Source organism: Zootoca vivipara, chromosome 2 (genome assembly GCF_963506605.1).
Source record: "Zootoca vivipara chromosome 2, rZooViv1.1, whole genome shotgun sequence".
Lineage (NCBI taxonomy): Eukaryota > Metazoa > Chordata > Lepidosauria > Squamata > Lacertidae > Zootoca > Zootoca vivipara.
In genome coordinates this window covers 20,880,449-20,906,326 of record NC_083277.1, presented here as the reverse complement: position 1 = coordinate 20,906,326, position 25,878 = coordinate 20,880,449, and the positions used below count along the sequence as shown (strand labels likewise).

Here is a 25,878-nt window from a genome sequence, read left to right as displayed (position 1 = left end):
CCTTGTTCAGGGAAGTTTTTAATGTGTGATATTTTAATGTATTTTGAATTTTTGTTGGAAGCCACCCAGAGTGGCTGGGGAAACCCAGCCAGATGGTCAGGGTACAAATAAATTATTATTATTATTACTAGTGTATTTCAGCCCGTTCAATAACGGGCTCTAGAAAATTCTGGGGTTCGGAGAAGCGCTTGCGCAGCGCTTCTCCGAACCCTGGGACCTGTCATTGCTGTTGGCGGCAGGGGGACAGGAACGGAGGAGGAGAAAGCGCTGCTTTCTCCTCCTCCGTTCCTCTCCCGCAGCCGCCGACAGCAAGGAGACCTCCCAGGGTTCGGAGAAGCGCTTGCGCAGCGCTTCTCCGAACCCTGGGACCTGTCATTGCTGTCGGCGGCAGGGGGACAGGAACGGAGGAGGAGAAAGCGCTGCTTTCTCCTCCTCCGTTCCTCTCCCGCAGCCGCCGACAGCAAGGAGACCTCCCAGGGTTCGGAGAAGCGCTTGCGCAGCGCTTCTCCGAACCCTGGGACCTGTCCTTGCTGTCGGCGGCAGGGGGACAGGAACGGAGGAGCGCTTTCTCCTCCTTCCTTCCTCTCCCCCAGCCGCCGACAGGAAGGACGCGTGCACTCTCTCCCCCCCCCCACCTCCAACCGCCGCTCCTCTCACGGGCCAGGGAGGGTTGTGAGGAGGCCTTCGCCGGCCTCCACCCTCGCTTCCCTGACGTGCCCTGCAGTGAGGCAGTGTCCGGCGGGAGCGGCGGTTGGAGGAGGCAGAGGGGGGGGGGAGAGTGCGCGCGCGCAGTCTCTGCTGTCCAATCCCTGTATCCCTGGGGCACATGCGCAGTACCCCAGGGACACACGGGACAGCTTGGACGCAGGGACATCTTGGACATTATTATATAGGATTATTATTATTATTATTATTATTATTATCATTATTATTATTATCATTATTATTCCCAACTTTCTTCAAGGTGAAGGAATGGCAACAGGATCCTGTTCGGCAGCGGAATTTGCTACCAAGGAGTGTGGTGGAGTCTCCTTCTTTGGAGGTCTTTAAGCAAAGGCTTGACAGGCATATGTCAAGAATGCTTTGATGGTGTTTCCTGCTTGGCAGGGGGTTGGACTGGATGGCCCTTGTGGTCTCTTCCAACTCTACAATTCTATGATTCCTGGGCTATCACCCAGAAAGCCCTTAAAAACACATGAATAGATTACACATGAACAATCACACATGACTACAGAAAAACAATCACGTGTACACAGCCATGTTCACACATCAAATTAACCATGGTTTATCGTGATTTCCACCAGCTGCATTGAACTTTAGATTCCTGCACTTCCCCTTCCACCTCCCTGTGGGGCTGGGAAGAAGCATGCAGGAGCTTTAGCTTCACTTTGAGTAAACCATGACTTCCTGTTCCAGCTGAATCTGGAATTGTAGATTAACACTACTTTGATCGATTTCAAAACAAGCCAACTCCAAACCATGGGCCATGAAGCTGGATTGTTTAAAGCAACCAGAGTTAGCATTAACTCATGATCCCGTTTGGACAAAATTTGTGTTTTACCGAAAGTGAAAGCATCTACAGTCCTTGTTCCAGTCACAGAAGAAAGGGGAGCAGGGTGAAGCCCAAGGGTCACTAGGGTTGGACACATCACATGATATGCAAACTAGGTCACTGTGCAAACAACCCCAAAATGTCAGGTGTCACACTTTCACAATTAAATGAGCTTAAGAACCCTGCTTGGAATGACACTCCCATTTAGTTTTAAGTACTTCAGAAGCGACTTTGTCATGCCGGCCACATGACCTAGAAGCTGTGCGCCGGGTCCCTCGGCCAATAACGCGAGAAGAGCGCCACAACCCCAGTGTTGGTCAAGTGGATCTAATGGTCAGGGGTCCCTTTACCTTTACCTTTTACTATACTTAAAAACAAATCATTTCTCTTTTATCTACTGTTTTGATCAATGACACATTTAATTAGTAAAAGCCTTTTAATCAAGAAAGCAATCTAACCAATTAGTTAAGCAATCACTGCAGCTTTCTACAAAATGCCACTTGAACATTCATATCTGGCGCAAAGGCTTTTGAATTAGTGTTTAAATATTATTGATGAACTCATTTAATGCAATATGCCAACAACAGAAGCATGCACTCATTAAACTGTTATTTTTCTTTTGGTTCAGGGCAGAAAGTGAAGGCAGGTAAGTTGTGTTGCAAAAAAAACCCCACAATGTAAAGTAAAAGGTCCCTACTCGTGTTAATAGGAACACAAAGCCACCAGATGGTTATAATTTGCTTAGAATTATTATTATTTATTAAATTTGTTAGGTGCTTTATCTCGCCCAAGGCAACCCGAAGAGACACACAACCAGAACTAAATTAAAATGTGGCCTTTAAAAGGTTACCAAAAGAAAATTATTCAAAGTGAATGGCAAGCAGTAATGGAGAATGGTGGTGTCACAGCTTCACAACATAGTAGCTAAGTTATGAAGTACAAACCCAGATGTCCTCAGTTCAAATATTGCTTCCCCTAGGAGCTCACAGATCTAACCCACAGCATGTCACTCTTAGGTTCAGTGTAATGGGGCTTTCCCCTTCTACCTCCCATCCCCCCCCCAAATTGGCATGCAGAGGAAAGGAAGGGTGGGCTGTTAATGGGCGTAGCCAGGCTTCATGGGGGGGGGAGGCTTTATGTTGGCGGGGGACAGAACCAAGCTATCTGTGATGCGATTGGTCAGTTAAGTTTTTTTATTTATTGACTTGATTTGGGGGGGGGCAGCTGCCCCCTTGACTACTCCCATGGGGCTGTTGTAACTGGCAGCATGCTGAATTTCTCCCACAGCACTGTGGGATGTAATCCACTGAGAGCAGTCAAGTACAACATTCCTTGTTTTCCTAGAGTGGACATGCAAGGGAATGTTTGGTCCAGCCAGTCGAAACCTCCTCTTCCTCCTGGTCTGGAGCATCCTTCCTTGCATGTGACTAGTGGGTGGGTGTGACCTTTCCAGACCTGGTAAAAGGACAAGGCATGCTGCCACTCTCTCTCTTTTCCATCTTTTCGTCCTGTGAACTTCCTGGAATGAACTGCTGGCTGCCAGCCAAGCAGTCCCTCAGGTCATCTCCCTTAAGGGGTAAACCTGTTTTTATACATTTGTAACTTTAAGCCAAAAGCCTGCCTTCAGGGATCACACTGTGCTCTGCCTGATCGTGAATAAACTTTCTTTTTATTGCTTATGAATAAGACTGTGATGCCTTTATTCTTTTAGGAGGGATTCAAGGGGTCTCACCAGGAAAATATTAGAACACATTTCAATCTGGACAGGCCAGATTGAATTGTGTATTGTCTTAAGAAACTCACACGAGTTTGCAACTAGTTTTCTGCTGTGCGTGAGAAGGGGAATGTAAATTCTGCTAAGTAAAGCAACTTGCTAGCGCAAGTTAGGAAGGATATTAATAAACAATATATCCTCTCCTGACACGCTGAACATTCCCACAAGCACTAGAATATATGGGTGGTATTCAATGCGAGTCCTGCTTTTTCATTTCTATGGGTCTTCCGAGTAGCATTTAGTTATATACTGGCTCAAGTGCTCAAGCAATTTGCATAGATAGGAGTGTTTGCCCCCTCCAGTATGGTCAGTTACAAAATATAACCATATCCCCACTCCCTTTCATTTTGACTTATGCCCCAATTCTTGGAGACACCACTTCCTGGGGAAGTACCATAACACATTTTTGATAACCCTGTGACTCAGTCCCTGCGCTTATGCTCTACAAGAAAGAAAGAAAGAAAGAAAGAAAGAAAGAAAGAAAGAAAGAAAGAAAGAAAGAAAGAAAGAAAGAAAGAAAGAAAGAAAGAAAGAAAGAAAAGGAACATTGGGGGGGGGGGAGAGTGGGAGTATTACAGGATAGACACACTCCACAATTTGGTTGCCATCTACAGGGCTATAAGGACTTTGAGCTCGCTGCCCTCTGCTAATAGTGAGGATCACACATTAGTTGAAATGCATCTAATATACTTCAGGGTTCCTGTTTATCAAGCTAACCTCCAGTATCTCTCTTCCTTACTATGACAAATGAATTGTTTAGGCCGCCAACACAAAGCACTTACGTTGGACAAGGATCAAAGGCAGATATTCAAGAGGAAATTAATAGGTTGGTATCCTTCCCCAGCCCTTCTGTGCTGTTCCTCTTGCCACACAGCATAACCCAACACATCACGTTATGTAACATTACTTGATTCCTCCTGGCTTTCCAGCATCTAATGCAAGCATAGGAGAGGTGGTTGCTGGTGTAGGTTTCATATGCAGAGACAGCTCTGATACGGAGGCATCAATGGAGGCCTGGAAAGACAAGTCGTGCAACAGAAGCATTTTTAGGAAAATGCCCAAATAGGACTGGAACCAACCTGATGCTGCTTTATAAACAGGGGAGAAGGAAGTCGTGTATGCCAGTCCAGCCTATAATTTGCTTTTCTGTTTTTCTTGAGCTAAAAATAGCTTAATTCCATCAAAACCATCTGTTCTTTGATTTTATAGTAGTTCGTGTTTTTTTGTAAGGGTACATTACAGAGCCAATAAATGTTTCTTGTCTCTTATCAGCCTGGAAAGAAAGTCATGAGAATGGAAAAGCTGATTCCCAATTACCTACTGCCTGGAACATTTTGCACCTTTGGTTATACAAAAACGAAAAAAATCCTCGGTAGTTTGCCCAACAGGAAATTTGATTGGCTGTGGCGTACTGACAATTGCTCCCAGAATTAATCAAGGACGGCTGTAACAGAACTAGGCTAACCCAACTGCATCCAAAAGACTTGGGGTGAAAAAGAAGAACAGCTCTGCAAAACTATAGGCTTAACTCCTGCATATCAGTCCATACTGGTGTAGCACCACAAGAAAGCCCCACAACCACCTCTTTGGGATAGGCTTCCCAGAGTTATCGGACAGGTGCTGAGAACATCCACCTGCATGCTACAACTTGACATGCAGGAAGAATGAGCACCAATTTCTTATCAGAGATTGTATAATAATGAGCCTTTTTGTATTTTAACTAATTGTTTTTCTTTATGTCTTGTTGTAATTTTACTGGTGTCAGCCGCCCTGAGCCCGGTTTTGACTGGGGAGGTAAAGGTAAAGGTAAAGGGACCCCTGACCATTAGGTCCAGTCGTGACCGACTCTGGGGTTGCGCACTCATCTCGCATTATTGGCCGAGGGAGCCGGCGTACAGCTTCCAGGTCATGTGGCCAGCATGACTGGGGAGGGCGGGGTGTAAATAAAAAAGTATTATTAAAGTCGGGAATACCTTGTGTTGTAACAATGCCGTGTGGAAATATGGGGAAAGTGTTAGAAAATCAGATATATGATCTAATCATCAAATGGCACCTTAAACCTAGGTTACGGTTGTCATAATGCAATGTCTAGAAGCCAGAATAAAGAATAAACAAGCCAGAATAAATGCAAATTCTAGCTCCAAGGAAAATATTTCAGATCCTTCTCTGACATTCTGCTTTCCTCAGCCACCAACTGCCATCAGGACTTATTGTAGTGGGAAGGTGGGACTGAAAATTGTAAATAAATAAGAGCAATGGTATCTTCCACTGGCTTGCAAACATTTGAACTTTTCAAGGCAAGGACTCTAGAATCAGGTGTCCAATCTGTGGCAAAATCCATACAATCCTTCAACCTCACAGAATACTGTTACTCACCTTAAGGTGGTCATGCTTGAATGAAGGAGCTTCAGAGAAAGATTACAGGATGAATCTAGTGAATTACAATTTATCAAGATTTCAATTCTATCACCCCAGTGGCCTGAGATAATGGCCTTTTTAATCCTCAAAACCTCTTAATTAGCTGACCACTGCTAGGATGTTGGTGTTAATGTTGCTTTGTGAATTGTGAATAATCATTTTTGACAAAATTAAACTTTAACGTAATTATTACCTTTATTCCTTGCATTTCTTTCCTCTCTGATGTTACTGCTTACTTTTCTTCTTCCTTCTCTTGAGACAGACAAATGCCAACCAGCCAGGCAGCCAGAAACACCCACACCCAACTTAGGATATTATTTCATGCAGCTGGGGGATTCTAATGCACTGAAGTTTATGCCTTATGATTCATAAATCGACCCTCTATAATAGCTACAGTTTCCCCTACAGATAAATTTATAACTTAAAAAAACCCCTACTGTTCTGTAACCTTCATTTAGTAGCCAGACACTGAACGAGTTACTCCACCTGCACAGTTTAATGATTCGTCCGGCATAAAAACCCAAATGCACATTCTGGAGAGAGAAAGTAATATGTAAAAAAGGGGGGGGGCATGTGGGCTTGGGAAGAACAATTGAGTTAGTAAGCCAGGTGTTCAACCTAAGTTGGGAATAGTGCAAGACTGACTTTTGAAAGCTTCTCTATGACTGTGGGGGCTAGAAATAGTAATAATAATTATTTGTTTATTCCCCGCCCATGCAGCTTTTCCTGTCTGGCATGCTAGCTTCCCGTTTGCAAGGAGTCTGACATGCAAGAGAATTTGAGCGCCTGTTTCTGACCTGCAACCCAAGTGATCTCAGGGGGGCTGCACTGGGTCAGGGTACTGGTCCATCCACCCAGAACTATGCACTCTGCCTGGCAATGATTGCCCGGGGTATATCAGACTGAAAGGTCTTTCCTAGCACCTGCCACCTGAGACTTTTTAAACTGGAGATGCCAAGAATTTGACCAGGGACCTTCTCTGCATGCAAAGCATGCCTTCTTCCACTATGCAATGGCCCTTCCTCTCTCCCCAAGAGTTATTGCCCCAAGCAGCCATGGCCTTTCAGTATTGCCTGTATTCAGTACTGCACATGGCCCAAGCGGAATTGTCTCTCTTCATTTGTAAGTGTAGGCAAGGATCACGCTCGCTGAAGTTTAAAAAGCAGACTAAGACACACAAGAAGGTAATCAGGAAGGCTGGACATGGCATGTCAGGTTTTATTAGTCGGAAGTGTAGTCAAACCCCAGATCAGATTGACACCAGCATCTCGTATGGCGGGTGCACTCTCCCCCACCTTGGGCAATACTATAGTGCAAGAACTGATCCCTCTGCAAATCTGCCCACACTTTTTGAAAACAAAAGAACAAAAAAATAATAATCAAATATTAGCTGTAAAAATGAGTTAAAACAGGCCCCTCCCCAACAGATTTAAAAAAAACCCAAGAGAACATCCCACATACTTAATGCAACAGAACTCATCATAACCAGTTTGTGGAATTCTCACAGGCAAGACACATTTACAGCACTTGGAGCCTTGAGGTAGCGTTTTTAAGCAAAATTGAAATTACCTTTGTGACCGGAGAAAAGCATTCATAGCACATGGTTTAAGCTTTAGATAGGCTCAGAAAATGTGTGCCACGTGCCTAAGAGATTAGGGACCGTTTCCTGCTTCCTGGGTGATAAAGGCGCAACATAGCCCTAAAGCCTGTACAGGGAGAAACCACACAGAGAGAAGGCCTCTTCAAATGAATCATGTGGTTGAGCAACTGGAACACACTGACGTCACCAGCAGTACTCACAACAAAATATAACGGGGGGACCAGACCCAGAAAAGTTGTATTTTTTGGCAAGACCAGTATACAAATGCATGTCAATAACAACTGAAAAGAAAATGGCATTTAAAGGGGTTTACCTTTTCTCCTCTGCAAACCTGCATTTCACATATCAACATTTCGTTTCTTACATACATTTAGTGAAATTTGTGCTGTGACATTAACAGAAGTATAACACAGGGACACTGCAGGCTCTTCCTACCAGCCTCAAAAATGACAAGCAGAAAGCTGTGTTGTTGGTGTTGGTGTTGTTTTAAAAAAATGACCATATGAAGATATCTCAATCTCATTGGCCACTTTGATGCTGAGTTCTCTTATTAAAGCTAGACATCACCAGTGATCGTACACAAACTATTCGCAGATTTCTTCCCCCCCCCCTTGATAAAGAGCAATACCAGAAGCAGAAACAAAATTCTTAAAAATACGTTCAAATGTCATAAGGAGTTAATGCAGCTATGGTAAAGCAGTGATCCAAAAAATGGGAGTTGAACCACTCTCGGTCAATATTGCTAGACTCCAGGGAGATTGGGGATGGAGGCGTGAAGGGGAAATAGTAGATGCCAACATGATTCATCCAAGTATCTTTCACTCTAAGTATTTTACAACACATCATTTTACAATAGCCAAATCATTACCACTCAGACAAATAAAAAATGGTTCATTTTAAAAGTAATGTTGATGTCTTCAGTGCGAGGAGCAATCCACCCGGCTACAAACTGGACTTGTATTTAAATCCAGCCAAAGAAAGAAGAGTGTCCTCCTTGAATGTTCAGCTGGAATTCCTACACAACTTATCACAGGAACACCAGAAAATTGTGGCTCTTGATAGTGATTCGTATGACCAGTCCACCATCCATAAACACACAGAGATTAATCAGTTTTGCACAGAAAGGAACGTCCAATTTTGGGATTGTGCATTTGAGCCCTTCAACATGCCTGCTTTCAGAAAAGTATAGAAAATTATTTTCAGCGGGTAGTCTATAGATCAGTATAGCTAGTCTGGCCCTCACCCACTCTACTTCCTGTAAAGCCATCTCCCGTCCCTGTCATTTCTTTCTAATGCAGAATCCTCTTCAAGTCTCCAACAAACAGAACCCCAGAAAGTGTTACTTCAGCTTGGCCAGGTTGAGAAGGTGCCATTTTGAGTAACCTGTTAAGAACTATAAAGCAATGTTATATAGGACAAACACAAAAGCCTGCAGGGTTCTAGTGAGTAAGTGCCCAGCATAAGAAGGGAAGGCCTCTACTGACTGGAAACTGTGGGTCTAGAAGGAATTTGGCTCACCTGAAATTTGACAAAATATTAAGGAAAACTTGAGAATGGCTTGAATGCATACCTGCTCAACTCAGCTTACAAAGGCTCCACAGTGACCTTTTTCAACCAATCCCCTTATTTAGATCCACAACCTAAAAGAAGTTTACACACTGAAAATCCTACAATGAAAAACAATATCTTTGGTGTAAAATCTTAAAATGAATGAAGCATATTTTGCTTCTGGGCTGTTGCAACTGTAGCAAACCTGTCTCCTACAAGCAGAGAATGCACAGCTGAAATGGAGGTGTTGGGGGAAGAAACGCAGGATACAATCACCAGAGCTTGGACGTCTTTTCCATTGGCTTTCATTACATTAAAAAAGTCCTTTTGCCTTCAAGCTAGTACAGTATCATTCCCTGATTCAACAACATATTAAAATTATGTCTTAAATTGCTAATGTAAAAACATAAAAATGAGACAAACTGGGAAATGGCTACTAACTATGAGCTAATTTGTGGTTTAGATCTGTGGCATTGCCAAGAAGGAGGAATTATGAAATGGTGGAATTATTTCAGGTTTAAATGGCTGGGCCACAATGATTAAAAGGTTTTAATCTATCATTGAAAATCCGTAATTAGTGAAAAATCTCTCTCCAAAATAGTCATGTTTATAACACACTGAGAAACACTGAAAATGAAATAGTCAAAGCAAAATGACTACTTACAGGTTCCAAAACTTTTCTCTTAAGAATGTTCTTTCTAATGCTATAAAGAGAATCGTTTTAAAATCTAGTTGCTGTAGATATAATACTTGGATAACATTTAATCCAGATTTTGGCCGAGATCAAACATAGTGAGAGCAGGAGGCCCCACAAGCAAGAGGGCTTTTCCTTCCTCTCTCCCAAAATCTGCTCCGGAGGGTTGGGGGAATTGCCAGAGCAGATTTTTTTTGGGGGGTGGGGGGTGCACAAGGGATGAAATGAGGGAGACGAGGAACTCCAAGTTCTATTGTGCAAGTAGATTTTCATTGCACAGGTGATGAACATCACTGGATGGTGCCAATTATTTTAAGTAAGCAAGAAGATACTTTTTAAAAAATATGCTGCTGACTTAGCAAGTGTTTTGGAGAAATGTAATTAACTGAATCCGAGCTCAAAGATCCCTCCAGCCACAATATCATTGTCCAGGGAGTGAGATTTTTTCATTTTAGGTTTCTTTTCTTTCTTTTTTAAAGAAATCATTCTCGTTTGAAGTAAGTTTCCAAAAAAGATTTAGCAAACAGACTTGGCAACTGGAAAGTGTATACTAATTTTGTTAAAGAATGCTGTAAAATATTACTGTAGAAGGGAGCCCCTTAAGTACATAAATATAAGTTACCCCAAAAACAAAAACAAACCAACCCTCCTTAAAAAAAGAGCATTAAAACGGATTCTGCGCAAGGCAGTGCCATGCAAAATTGAAGTGTATAAAGAATCCCCACAAAAGGAACTTGAGTTACGCACTTCTGTTTCCCATCAGACCACAGATTAAGTCTTAATCAAGAAAACAGGTGAACTTTTGGAGGACAATATTGTTGCAACACTTCTGGCCACTGGATCCCTTGACCTAATATTCAAATTCACCATAGTCTAAAAATATTTTAAAAATACTAATTCGTTTTCTGCTAGATACTGCTCATAATTCAGTATTTTGCTTCATTATTCATCGACCCTTGGACCCAGAAGCTTTAGAAGCTACAGTACCTGCTATTTCCAGCAGATGGCAGGGAAACCTCAGAACTCGCAAGCTCCAAAATCTTCCCGTGCCCTTGACATTACCAACTATTTCAAATCCAAGTACAACATCTGTATTAAAAGCAGATTGATACTCTGTCAGGGGGAGGAAACGTCAAAAGGAAGATACTGTAAGGAGGTAGCTGTCCCTGAAAGAAAGAAGGAAGAGCCACCTGCTATTCCAAATCACAATTACAAAGTTTTCTCTCGCAATGATTTTTTTTAAAACAAGAACAAATAAGAGGGCTCCACATCTTTCGTATCAGGCACTTGAATTGTTGGAGAGACATGCCATTCTGAATCAAGCAAAGTGAAAGGAGGATTAAGAGACTCAGCAGTAAGCTAGGTCTAATAATGAAATTTCAGCAGCAGCAAAGCAGAGGCCTGGAGCAAACCTTGACCTGTCCAGCTGTGCTGAGACCTATGTAGGTTTCTAAAAAAAAAATGCCCAAGAAGACACCAACAGCCACTGTCCCATAGTGTCCTTCTTTCATTTGTGTGGTGCTGCGCTGTTGCTAATAGGAGACTTTTCTGTGTCTTGAACTGAGAAGGCACTAAGGTACTCTGTGCCTAATTGCCTGGATGTGTCAGGTCCAAGCTAGAACCAAACAACGCTACCAGCTGCTCTTCGTAATGGGTTATATTCCTCTTCATAATGTCCATGCAGGGCCCAAGTAACCTTTCGAATGCTTGCACATCCATAACTGCACAGAAACACAGGGAGACATGGAAAGAATGCATCAAAAGAGGCTTCAAGGGAAATCCCCGCCCCCACCCGCCCCTCCAAAGAAACTGGCAGCAGAACAAGTGAACCAGGAAAACAGGGAGACATTGTTCCTGGAAGTTTTTATGGTTGCTCCAAGAGCAGCCACCTGTTTTAGGGAAGTTTTTAATGTTTGATGTTTTAGCGTGTTTTTAATATTCTGTTGGGAGCCGCCCAGAGTAGCTGGGGAAACCCAGTCAGATGGGCAGGGTAGAAATAATAAAATTTATTATTATTATTATTAGTTTGAACTGCTGCATCAGCAGCATGTTAAGTCACATGGACAGAAGGAAAGTGGCAAAGTTGATCCGAAGGATGGATCCTTTCCAAATCAGATCATTTCTCCTTCTTCAAGGGAAACCACTTTTCACAGACCACAAACCTTTGCCTGGTATTGCTATTTACTGTGGATCCCAAGGCTATTCCAGAAATGTATCTAATTCTAGGCTGTAGGCCGCATCCAGCAGAATGAACAGAAAACAAAGCCAGTGAGAACAAGCTGGCTTGTTATTAACAAGCTGGTTTCCAAACTTCTCACCAACATAACATCAGAGAAACCTCAGCATACAAATCAAGAAAACAATTCTGTGACTGAATCTGTTCTCTGCTAGCTGACACCCAAGCAAACACAGAGCCAAACTGGAGAGCAACGTTTCTGAAATCAATATACCTCCAGTATCAGAGTCAATACGCTTTTAAACATCATTGGTAGGGAACATGAATGAGAGAGGCCTTTGTTGGTTGTGTATCTGACTGAAACTTACTGATGGGAAGAGACGGCCTTCTTGGTGTCTCCCTTAATGTCTTCTGGACACCAGGCTTTTTAATCTTTCATATTGCTCTTTTAGATTTCAACTGTTTTACAATTTTACCACTGTATTGTAAACAACCCTGGAATTCTTTTTTTTTTAAACATAGCTGAACAGGATATAAATTTACAAAATAAAAATGAAACTGAACGCCCTTGTCAGATTTTGAAGCAAACTGGAAGGAACTGATTTCAACTAGGATAACCTGTGATTTAAGTACCGTATATAATTCTATGTTGCTTTATCTCCAAAACGTAAAACACATCAAGAAATTTGTAAACCACTTTGTTACCAAGCCACCAGGCACCCACTGGTTTTGCCTTCTCTCCATTCTGCAAAGTCAGAGGATTTAATAAATGTGTTCTGGAGAACACCAGAGTTCCTTGGAAGCTTGTTAAGAGATTCAAGAATATCAAGGACCCTGAATGTTGGCTTGCCTGCCACTACTGATCTTCCTGTGCAACATGAAGCTGGTTATGTTCTAGCCGGGGGTACACCTTTATCTGAATGGGACACTAGTGAGGCTCAACAGTTGTGATGTGGACTGGCTGTGTTCAAATACTATTCTAGACCAAGGTTTAGTGCTATGAGCACGAGCTGGAAGCCCAAGTGAAGTTTCGGGCTCACACACTTTCCTCTGCACAGGCAGAGGGATTTCACAAGCATTTAGTTTCAGTTTCATAGACTACTTGCCATGTGAAACAACTGTGTGGTATATCACAAACTCTAGCTTCAAAACAAGCACACTTTAAACTGTGGGTTATGAAACTGTCATGTTTAAATAATCTGTGATAAACCACAATCTCTGGATTATATTAACAGTTACAATTCCCGATTTTAAATGACAGCTCACTTCCTCTTGAGCAGATAATAAAGTTTCAAGGGAACTTTATAAATACTGATATCCTTAGATAACTCTGTTGGTTAACATGACCCCTTCACTATGGGGCCTTGGGTGTCAAGTAAAGACTATCTTTTCACCTAGGCTTTTGAAAATAATTGCTCAGGTGAGGGTTTTTATAAAGACCACTGCAGTTTGTATTGTTGTTATCTAAAACAAAGCTGCATTGCTGTTCATCAATGTTTACTTAACTCTTTGCTTTTTATGGTTGGAAACCTGAATTTTCTTGTTTTAACTGATTTTCTATAAACTGCCCTGGGATTTTAAATTGATGGCTGGTTTAAAATAATAAATAATATAATGCTAGAAAGTAATTACAGTGTGTTCATTCCATCTACGACTGACTTGGTTCACTCACAAGTCAGCACATTTGACCATAAAACTGAAGTCCATTCATTGTCTCCTATTATGGAAACGAATATAGTCGTTCACCCAAGATAAGAGTGAAGAATCAGGAAACTGTAATTTTACTAGGCATCACTGACTGAACTTCCAAGTTACCATCTTGGATGAAGAAATCAAGGCATCAAGTTCACTTAGGATTCAAATTGTGTAAACAGGCCCAAACACAGGTACTTGCCAAGGAAATAAAACAAATCTTTGGAAACAAATCCTTGCATAGCACATCTTCTGCTAGCAATCTTCTAACCAACTGGGATCACCAAAAAGCTATGCAGTGGGTCAACTCAAACATCACAATTATAACATATTGGACCCTTTAAGAAAGATGCTGTCCTATTTTCAAGATTTTCTTCACAGGGAAAAGAGCTAGAAACTCAATGGAACAGATTTTCTCGCTGGTGGTGCTAAGGTATTTTATTCTGTGGACCGCCCTGGAATCTCTTGATGAAGGGCGGTATATAAATTTAATAAGTAGTAAGTAATAATAATAATGAGGTACCCAAACAGAAAGATTATGGATCCAAACGGAAGTGTGGAGGAAATGGAGCCGCTGATGGTACTTGATCAGATAGAACACACACAAGAAGAGAGAAAGAGTTCTTACCTAAACATTTGACCTCCCCAACTGCATAGGCAGAGGCTGCTCTGGGTTTGTTGGTAACAAGTGCAAGTTCTCCAAAATACTGTCCTTTTTCACATCGAGCAATCTCCACCTCTTGGTTTGCGTCCTTTCCTGTGACGGTCTGCATTAGAAGCATAACACTTGGAAGTGATTCTTGTTTATGGACGTAAGATGGCATTGAAAGCGTTCCCCGTCAAACCCTTCTGTGCAGCAACACTACTTGAGTGCCCTGCTGTCCATTCCATGACTATCAGACTGAAGTATCACAAACTACAGAGGCTTTTCTGTGGTGGTGCCCTCATTGTAAAGCTCTGCTCTCAAAGAAGGCTGGAAGGCAGCAATGCCTACATTTTTTTGAAGTTGGCACACACAGTATTTATTTCAACAGGACTCTGAGGAATGAGGTCGGTCCAGCTAGGACCCATACAATGATAACCGTTTTCTAAAAAATATTATTACATTGATATTGAAACTATTGATTGATTTCACTGTTACCTAGAGGATTCTGTACAGTTATGTTTGGAGGAATTAAAGTAAAACAGATTCTCTAAGGGAAAGTGCCACTGTAAGAGGCAAGTTCTGGGTGTTCTAGCATACTATTTGCACAGCAGTTCTCTCAGCTATGACACCTATCCACTTAAATCAAGGCTGACTTAACAAGAGGCTTTGCCCCTCAATACATCTCTGCAGCTGCATAATGTGAACATGGATTTCACTCAAAAGCAATAAGTGCGCTGCTGAGAAGGCAAAGCACTAAGGTATTGAAAATTGCTTTTTTGTTGACTGCATTCTATTACTGCTCCATTGGGAAACATAATATTTTTTTGTTGATAGCCAGGGTACATTGTGACTGTTAGCATATGGCATAATTCATATGAAAAACTTCTGGCATGATGGCCCAAAGCAGATTTAACAGTAGGAGTGGGACATGGGTTCATGCACACCCTTTCTCCTCCTCTCTGCTGTACAAACACTTCCTCCTTTCCCTTGCCTGTAGGTTACAATGCAACAATGCTAAGAACACTGAGCTTTTAACAAGAGGTGTGCACAAGCCATAAGCTTTGGTCTGCACCGTTTCAATGCTTCAGAAAACAGCCCAATTGGACTCAAGACCTATTTAACGGCTGTGTGATTCAGATCTGAATTTCAAACCAGATTCAGGAAAATCAAAGCTAACCACTATTTTGAGAAATTAAAAAATGTGATAAACTTTTTAAAACAGAATTGGATAAAAGTTGCAGGCATATTAGCTGCGCCTGGCAAGATAAAACATCAGTTAATTTCATTGTACACAGGTTGTACATTGACAATAAAGGTATTATTATTATTATGCTAATTTCCACACAAATTTATTTATCCAGGAATTTTTTAAAAAACTAAATTAGATTACATTTGCAGGCTTGGTAGCTCCTTCTGAGGGGATAAATACTGCCAAATTTCTGTATGTGAACCAGCCCCAACCTCTCACTTATGTATATTATTTCCTTCACAATGAATCTAAATGACCAATTCACATAGGACAATTCCTATGTATTTTTAGTACCATTTCATACATAACTTTCCTTCTTATACTAAAATTATTTCTGTAAGGTGAAACTAATTAAGAAAGCTATGTATAGAAAATGTGCCTATAAAAATGTATGTCTAGAATATACGTTTTGTGACAAGTGACACATGCGTGGATTGGTCACACGTACCGGTAAGTGTATATGTTTCATTCCTACACAGAGAATACTGCTGTACAAAAATGACATCCTCTGTAGATTAGCCCTGAACTCTCTCCCTGGTACTGTACATTAACCTTTTCCCATTCAAATGCATATTAACTGCTTTCTTTTAAACTCGTTTTCACAAATCCATGTGTGTGCAAGGTAACACGGAAGCAACAGCAATCTCTCATTACATTTCCCCCTATATTATTAAGTCTTGAGAATTCACTTGCAAAGGCAATTCCTCAACTGGAAATTACAACCAAACTAACACAGACCATAAGCAAAGTCACACTAAATGCAGAAGAGGGAGACCAAACCTCTTCTTCCCATAGAAATAGATTTTTAGGCTTAATCGGTGTTTGGTTTTTTTATAAAAAAAACCTAGTCTGTACTTTCTTTAAAGATGCATATATAATGTCAGAGGGATTCCTTTTCACAACAGGATAATTTAGATTTTCATACCAGTGTATTTTTCTAACTATGGCAATCCACAGCTTGAAGGCTTTGCAGTGGTCTTGCTCATAGCCTACATGAACTTTTGGTGTCCTAAGAAACTGTTAATACCTTCACACAACTGCTTCCCTCCATCCTCCCGCCCCAATAGTAACTTTAGAGTAAAATAAGTAGCAGTTCTTATAGCAAGATTCCTGAAAATGATTGCTTTTTACTGGTCATTTTTTATTGATATTTGTATTTACTAAATTTTAACCAATCAGCACCACAACGTATTTGAACTCACCTTGCTTTTAATCAAGATTTTTACTTCACCAGATTCTACAATGTAAAAGCTGTCTGCCTTATCACCCTGTGAAGACAAGAAGTTGTTTTCAGATTTGTTTTCATTTTCTGAAACTGTTCAGCCCACCGACTGGGGTGGTGGTGTTCCACTGCTTTACTGTTTCATTGAAAAATTTGTGTTTCATAAGTTCATTAGCAGCAACAAATGGATGCCATGTGCAAATCAAATATTAGACAAGCTTAACGGTTTTGAAGTTGTTAGCTTTGTTTACTAAATACACATAAACATACTAAATTATCTCTCTCTGGGGCGTTTTCTGATGTAAATTTTCCTAAGTTGCATTGGGGGGGGGATTCCAATTCAAAACCTCACTGGTACAAATACTGGCATCAAACCACAATTGTGCTAAGTTCCTGAGTGTTCCTATAAAATGCAAATAACAGGACAGAGGGAAAACAAAAGATCCAGGTTGAATGACAAATAAGTACATCAGCAGAAGCATGAAGTGCCACAGCAATACCACAGCACTTTGGTCAAGGAAAGAAGAAAGGTGCACATAAATGGCCACACTGCTTAAAACTCGAACACCAGTCCCCCTAAAGGCTTATATTCATTTTACTTTCTGTATGCTCGTTTGGGTAACATAAGTAGGTATGATCCGCTAAAACAAGGAAGAACAGTTCATGCTGATAATGAAGTCAAGGTAAACCTGACATTACGATACGAGTGTGTTGTGGAAGAATGGTGTACACATACCTGAGCAATGATACGCTCCCCATCTTGAAACGTTTTCTCCCCTATTACATCAACAATTTTCATTCGCTCTGCAGGCTGGAACAGAAAGAGAAAATGAATTCCACCTCCCATAATCCTTCCTCCGGCATAACCTAACCAAATGCTATAACAAGGTGACCAAAGTGCCGCTATGTGGATATCTTAAACCCTTCCCACAGTATTATTTGCATAACTTCGTTCCAAAACAGCATTGCAGTTTATTGCCAATAGGCTGTTCACCCATTCACTGTTTTTTGTCACCCACGCTTGCCCTCAACCCTACTCCTTCCACTGCTTCCCTTAGTTCTGGCAGCTCAAAGAAAGTCTGCTTCTCCATCCCTCCCCAAATCATGAAACTGGACACAGCAATTGATGCGTGTTGTTGCTTCTAGTATACCTGAAAGCCAAAGAGAAACAGCAGTGACAACCACAAAAGCGCCACATAGAGCTCTTTTGCCTTCATTTTAAATTAGTAACTAGAAAGGCAATAGGGAGAACCACACAGGCAGCTCTTGGTGACAGCATTTATTAAGCTGCCAGCTAGCTCAAGTCATCATTCTGAAGGTTCCATTAGCATCTTCCCATTAGAATCCCTTTAATATTGGGAACAGAGCCATACAAAGCCTCAAGAGCTTGGCATAGTTTGTCCCACATAATTTGTCCTCTCCTCACCTTGGGAGAATTCGCCAGACAAGTAGCAAGGCTGGCTGAAATAGTTAATGTAGAAATACAGCACGGTTCTAAAAGAGTTGCTGTTACAAGTCCTATCCAAGCCTGGCAGGCTCAGCCACCCACCGAATATTTACAATGCTGAAAAGTTAAGTATAGCAGTGCCCCAAATCAATATTAATCATTCTTTATGGGTCAGCTCCAACAAAATACATTACCTCCAGTGACTTAAGGATGGGTACTGACTCAATGAATAGTTCATACGTCTTCCTTTTCCTTGCATTGTTTTTCACAATAATTCTTCTGAACGTCACTCGATCCTTTAAGAAGCAGCATTAAAGTGTAGGTTATTTACCCTGACAACTTCTATCTGAATTAGTCAAACAAGGACCTCGTCAATAGAAACAAGGAACTCACCCCTGTAAAGTTATAATTATGTTTCAATTCTTTGTAAGAAGTGTCACATTTTTTTCTAGTCAGGGCTCTGGTACTAGCTTTTGAAATGTCCACACAGTAATGTTAATACTGGAGAGGAAACAGGAAGAGAGAAGAGAGGGGGAAATGGCTCTTTCCTAACCTGGTTTCTCTACATGCACTTTGACTGATGCAGAGGATACATTCAAAAACTGCTTGTTGAAAATGAGCAAACATTTATTTAGCTCAGCTCACCCATTAATTGCATACTAAATATGGAATTAAAATGTCCACATGAAATTTGCCAACCTTTCTGCAAATCCACATAAGGCAGTTCACAGTTTAAGATGGCAGCTTGCCATTTGATAAAAGCAATACATTTAAGGGAAAGGGATAGAAAAGGAAGAGGAAATTAAATTCAGGCCCAATGCCCCCTGCACAGGAGTATGCTGGGAGAAGAAAAGCCAAATGGCAAGTTATCTCAGCCACAATAATAGAGGAAGCATCATCATCTCAGATGCAGCTAGCTGGGATGGATGATGGAGACAATTTGGGGTAGGCGGGCTAAATGTATATTAAGCATAAAAATCAAACAAATGAGAAACCTGCACCACATGTTTACCATCTCTGCCTTAATGCCATACTGTTATTCTTTTAACAGTTTTTAATGTTTTATGTACACCACTTAGAAATTCTCAATATTAAGCAATATATAAAACCCTGAAATACATAAACTCCTGAGAAGACCAGCTCGACCCTGCTTTCCTAGTTACTGATAATTACATTTAAAAAATGCACTCAAATATCATGGAACTGTAGCCCTGGAAATTGCTTAAAAACTGAAAGGAAAACTATTCTGAAAACAGCCAGTCTCTGAAACAAAAACAATTGCTTGGATAAAGAAAAGAAAGAGTGTATTAATATGTTTGGAAAGGAAGAATTCATTTGCAGCTGGATATATAGCTATGTTATATTTGCAGAAACAGTAAACTGTACACTGGAGCAATAGAAGACAGAATTTGTAATGGCTGTGCAATAACTACAGAAAACAGTAATTCAGTTTCCCATTTTTGTCAGCACAGGCTTGCAATGCTGCTCATGTTTAATTTCTCTAGCGTACGGCAGTGGTGGGGAGAGCCTGTCATTCAAGAATGCCCCCAGGGCCTAATAAGCAGCTATGAGACAAAGTAAGGTAATTGAGAAAGCTGCTCCAGCATGATGGCAGCATTTCGGGAAAGGAAAGAGACATGGGAAAGAGAATCTCTGGGAAGCTGAAAGCAATGTAGATAATCAAGGAGAAACCTAGTTTACGTCCAAGAAAAAAAACATGTTGAGGGCATGGGCAATGAAACTGTTTTCATTTCTTTTCAACATTTTGGTCACTCGTTTTTAAAAGGGATTCACAAGTAACATCATGCATCTGATAAAGTGCTACCTTTTGTTTTGCCCTCCTCTAATCAATAAACTCTCATGGTATAACATATTTAGTATCAATTACTTAGATGGTCATTTCCATCTAACAGCAGGGGAAAGTGGTGGCAAATGACCAAGCCCACAATGGAGGACGCACCTGCTTAGTGGTGTACAGCGTTTGATCAAAGCCATCCCTATCAGACGGACTTAATACTAGTTGCCATGCAGCTTGGTAGATACAGCGTACATACACATAATCCATGACGCTTCAAAGGGTTCTATGACGTCAGAGCACCCAAGGCAAATTATTGCAGGGAACTATGAAGTGATCACAGATTAGCAGCTGCAGATTAGTGCTAGAAGGGAAGTTCCTCAATTTGTAAGTGTATCCCAGAAAAAGCAGCAATGCGCTCAGTCAGCTTTGGGAACCGCACTTCAGGAACCCTTTGCACTCCTCCTCTTGGGGAGAAGAGAATCTATAAAGGCACCTTCCAACTCCATATGTAGGTATATCAAAGCCGGTGTGCAAGAGATGCAGTTGTTCACTGGAACCAAATAACTGGTATATTTAATACTAGCAGGGATCTAAATAATTGCATTTCTAGTTTGACATGCCAAGGGGACTTTGGCCTTTGTTTCTTGAACAGCAGTCCCTGGTGCTGCATGTCAAATAACTTTGGAAAACGAGGATTTCAAAAGCTGTTTGCAATATGACATGGATATGTGTGAGCAGAAAAAATAAAAAAACATTTTCCACTAGGCATGGAACCAAGACTACCAAATACTCCCTTAAGCAATATCAGCCATCTTGTTTTTTACATGCTGCCTTAGGTAATTTTTATTGGAAAGGCAAATAAGCTCAGTAAGATGAAATTAAACGAATTAGCCAGCAGTCAGTACTGTCAGTTCCCAGTCCACTTTATGTGGTAAAGAAAAGGACTGGTGTTTAGAAAACAGTCCACCAATAACGTAAAATCTCTCACAAGGAAGTGACTATCTGGTACAGAGAGCCTTTCGTACAGAAAGCGAGTTCTCAGAAATGAATTATGTGAAGCGACAGCATAGCTAGCTAGCTTAACAGCTAAATGGCCAAGGCTACAGTAGATCTAATATACACAAATTTGAAAATAATAGATAGCAAGCCATGCCAAAACCAGGAATAGCATAAAGCCATTGGAGAGGGACAACATCTGATAAACATAATGCCTGTAATAGTACAACAAACAAAATGTGAGTAATTTTCCCACTATGCCCCAAATAAACTTACCAATCCCCAAAGGGATCCTTCTGTTGTGGCAACAATTGTCGCAGCTCTAGGAGTGTTGTACATCAACGCCAGTTCCCCAAAACTGCCATGATTATCGTAGCGGCCAACACAGCGAGTTTGGCCATCTCGTGTTACAAAAATATCATACAATCCCCTAGAATGATGGGAAAACAAACACCATGGGCATTAGACCAAATATAACACTGCTTAAAAAACTCCAACTTTGGCAAGAACACAAGCAAGGAATAAAATAAGATGGTTTCCGAATCTCTCCTCTGTGGTTTGGAGCGAATATACCCTGCCAACATGTATCCTGATCTGCCCTCAAAATAACTTGGCTATTTCCTTTTCACTGTGTTAGGCCTTTATTTGGAATTCCTTTCCTCTTGTAAGTACTATATATATTTATAATTTGCAAAATATCGTATATTTTTTATTTATTGCTCTTGGAATAATATTTTGAAGTGGGTCCCTATTATTTCTGTTTTACAGATGAGGAAATTTAAGCAAATAAAAAAATTACTTGCTCAGAAGGCACACATTAAGTGAACAGTTGAGATGGGATAGTGATATATGCCTTAGAAGAAATATGTTAACATATCTCAGTGTCTATCAGTGATGTAGAGACTTTTTTTTCCATGGAAATGCTTCTGTTTCATAAACTCTAAGTATGAATGCCAACTGGAAATGGCAGTTTCAAAGCTTTTAGTTTTTTGAAATAAAATAAGATATGCCAAATTAGATCACAATCTATGCTACTAGAGAAATTTCTGATGCAAACTGAAAACTACCCTAAGCAAATTATCCTGTACTCAAATGACAGCAGTCGTCCATGAGACTTAATTTTGACCCCTAATGGTTAAATTTTCCAGCTACTTAATCATTTAAAATACTACTAATTATGATCTGGTGTTCCCTTTATCTCAAGTGCCAGTCTAGGTTTGTCAAATTCTGTATGTACCATTCGGGGGGGAAACCTGCATGGGAGCCAATTACAGTATTTATATCTCACTATCACTCCAACTGCCAGGCTTACACACACACACACACACACACACACACACACACACACACAAGCTGTGACAATGTCTTGAGATATACTGAAGAACATTTTGTAATCTGACAACCTTAAATCTGACCTCTTCCCCAAGGTACCATGCTATCCTAATAAAAGACACTAGCACAGAAAGGATTATGATCTATCGCTACAAAAAGAGCAATGTTACTACTGGGCCCCTAGAGGATTTTGTGTCTTCAAAGGGTTTTAGGCTGAAATGGGCATGAAGTTGTCAGAGTTTATTTATTAACTAAAACTTTATTTTAGAACAGCAGTGTCCAACTTTCAACTTGAGTCGAAGCCATGAAGCAAACTTCCAAGACACCTACAACAGTTTTATAGCTGGTCTAGTTCAGTGCGGCTGCTGCTGGATAATACAGCTCTTAGCATGCAACTCTCACAACTCCAAGTTAGGATTGTTGATGTCTATGTATTAAACTGCAGATTAGAGGGAAGAAAGCATGCTATCCAACTAAGTTCAACCTGGAGTAGACACACTGAAATAAATGCACTAAAATTAATGACGTCTGTGCACGACTAATATAACTTTGATACTACAATATTGCCATGTGCTAATTGCTGAAGCTTTAATGTTAAAGACATTAACATTTTGGGAGAACTCTACTTTAAAAGGCACTCATCCTATTGCGTAAGTGACAAGCTAAACAATACCAACTGGTTATATTTTGCACACAATTTTTATTCTATAGGATTATGAGTATGCAATGTTTTCCCTTTATAAAAAAGTTAATTTTTCACACATTTTCAGCAAAATGCAAGAAAAGGAAACACGTGAAAGTTGTCATCACTGGAGAACAATACATAAATTGGCTCCTGACAAACATGTCTTAAATATATCACTGATTACATTTGTACATCATGCTCAACCATAATTTAGCAAGAAATGCAATCCTATAGGTTACCACAGCAGAGACAACAGTAGTTAGGCTATCCCTGTCCAGATAGGAGTGCAGCTGGGCCACCATCTGAAGTTGATGGAAGGCACTCCATGCCACTGAGGCCACCTGAGCCTCAAGCAACAGCTTGTTTAATTAAAACTAACCATAGTTAATTAAGGTTAGCCACAGTTTCAGTTCCAGATGACTGACAAGCTGTGAATAATCAAACATTGAAGCAAAAGCTTCTGAGCTCCTCCTTCTGGTCATGCAAGGGGAAGAAACCCAAGGCTCACTGTGACTTCTTTCCACTTGTGCATGTAGCACCGAACTATGGTTTAGTGTGGTATGCATAGACACTGTGTACTTATGATAAAAAAAGCAAATCTCTATGTGGAACAAATTCTAAAACCCAATGGCATGTGAACTAGCCAAGCAGTATTTGAGACTGATGGACATACTAAAGGACAAGTTAATATCATTCCTGTTACTAGAACTCATTTTTTTCAAAACTACTGTATTTTCCATGTATAAGATGATGTTTTTTGCTTTAAAAAATGTAGTCAAAAATTGGGGGTCATCTTATACACTGCTGGTGAAAGCACAGGGGTTCGAACTCTGGCCTGGGCGGCCTGGGCTTGGGTTCAGGCTCTGGCCCGATTTCTTAATTTGGGGTTCAAAAAAATAGAGGTCATCTTATACATGGGGGCACCTTATACATGGAAAAATACGGTACATTTTTATCTGCAAAACTCCAAAGAGGTACTTCTTCAAAGTTGTTTTAAATATCTTATTAAATCTTTCAAATATCTCATTAAATAGTTGTTTTATCTATGTGAGATTCTTATGTGCTCTTTTTAGATTTCAAATCCTCCCTTTTAACATTTTAAACTTTAAACTTTTAAACATTTTATTGTATCTTTGATTTGTGCTGTAATACACTTGGAGATTCATTTTAAGAGTTATGTGTGTGTATTCCTATAGAAATGAATAAATAGATAACGCGTATACAAGTCCCTGTTAAAATCTTGTGCCATCTTAAGACTGTAGCTGAACTGAGCTCTTAAGAGACTTTATTCCCACAGACATTTATCCATTGGTTCATCAATCTTATTACCATCCTCGTTCTTCAGGAAACCATAAATGTTCATATTTCACTATTATCTGTAGAAGAATTAAGTAGGTGTTCATCAGTAAAACTGTCAGGATAATAATATTTAAGAGGGAACATTACATGACAGTTTTAGACACTTCAAAAATGATATAAACATATTTCATGACTAACGCACAAGCTTCACAAAAAGACTATTCTTACTTGGAGATAATGTCAACATAGTTAAAGAGATAATGTACAAAATCAACTTAAGAGTTACTATAACTCTGACAAGACAACTGCTCCAAAGCTTCAATGAAGACTCAGGCTATGCACAATTAAAGTTGCTGGTGTTTTACAGCAGAAGCATTATGAGTATTGTTGATGGTTAGCTAATGTAATGTGCATTTTGTACACCTACAACTCAAAGGAATCTTTTGACTACTTCTGCCATTGACAATTAATGAATGAGCCATAAAATGAAGGCTGAAGTATTATCCAAGTATCATGTGTGCTTTCAACCATATCATGTTTGTAGAACCCTCATCTCCAGTATGCACCCTGCTTAGAAAATTCAGTTTCCTAGCAAGTCACTCCTAGGTACAGTACTAAATTACATTTCAGAATACCATTTTCTACTCAGATAAAAAACCAAGTCCTAAACCCATGATAAAGCAATGCTTTAGCATCTTACCGTTCAATTACATAAAAGTTGTCTCCATCATCTCCTTGGTCGATTACATGATCCTGAGGTTGAACTTTCATTTCAAACATGGCATCAAGAACCTCTGATAGTTGCTCCTGAAAGGACAATAATGCTTGGGTGAATACATTGGCTTTATTTTTATGCCTCAAATCATCCTGTTTGTGCCTACAGTCCCATGTGAGGAGAAAAGTCAAGTAGCCATTGTAAATAATGGCTTCTTGGAAAAATTCAAGCTGTATTTTACATGTTAAAGGTTATTTGCACTTTCCAACATGGCAGCTATCTCCATGTAGAGAAAATCTATTTCATGAAGCAATCCAACTATTTAACTCTGAAAGCAGACACTTATTTTAAACATTTGTTGTGGGGATCAAGCAAGCAACCAACTTGAGGCACTTGTACTAATGCAGTTCTTATATATAAGCACATGTGGTGACCATTTTGCATGCGATCACCAACACACAGGTCCTTTTGTACCTAGAAGAGGGCAGCACAGGGGCAGAGCGGGGCAGAACAGGCTTATGGGTGCTCTGCTGACATTTGTGAGGGCCAGGAACAGAGCCTATTGCCGCCTGTATTTTCACTCACTTTGCAACACACATGTGAGGATAAGAAGTGAAGTAATCAAAATACTTGCACACTAAATACTTTACAGTGGTACCTCGGGTTAAGAACTTAATTCGTTCTGGAGGTCTGTTCTTAACCTGAAACTGTTCTTAACCTGAGGTACCACTTTAGCTAATGGGGCCTCCTGCTGCTGCCACGCCGCTGCGCGATTTCTGTTCTCATCCTGAAGCAAAGTTCTTAACCCGAGAAAATGCAAATGCTATGTTACAAAAACCTGCTTCAAACATTATAGTGTAAATAGCACACAGAAAAGAATGAGAGCCTAGATGGTGGGCTTCATTAACACAGAGTACTTTTTTATCACAGCTTGTACCTGTAATGATTCTGAAATTGTTTTAACTGGGTTGTATCCAACTAAATCACTGTACATGCAGGACTACTTTTGTGAGTGGAATGAAACTCCCCCCCCCG

General features: G+C 40.4%; 1 protein-coding gene across 1 annotated transcript in view; it reads right to left on the bottom strand.

The window, feature by feature from the left end:
- Window positions 1–9,790: 9,790 nt before the first annotated feature.
- PRKAR2A (protein kinase cAMP-dependent type II regulatory subunit alpha) overlaps window positions 9,791–25,878 on the bottom strand; it is an 89,689-nt gene continuing 73,601 nt past the window's right edge. The window contains exons 5-11 of the mRNA XM_035106818.2: window positions 24,829–24,935; window positions 21,089–21,242; window positions 18,213–18,314; window positions 17,308–17,382; window positions 16,552–16,617; window positions 14,083–14,221; window positions 9,791–11,307 (exon numbers count right to left, since the gene is read on the bottom strand). Coding sequence (XP_034962709.1) covers window positions 11,174–11,307; window positions 14,083–14,221; window positions 16,552–16,617; window positions 17,308–17,382; window positions 18,213–18,314; window positions 21,089–21,242; window positions 24,829–24,935 — 777 coding nt within the window. The 3' untranslated portion in view covers window positions 9,791–11,173. The remainder of the gene's footprint in view (window positions 11,308–14,082; window positions 14,222–16,551; window positions 16,618–17,307; window positions 17,383–18,212; window positions 18,315–21,088; window positions 21,243–24,828; window positions 24,936–25,878) is intronic.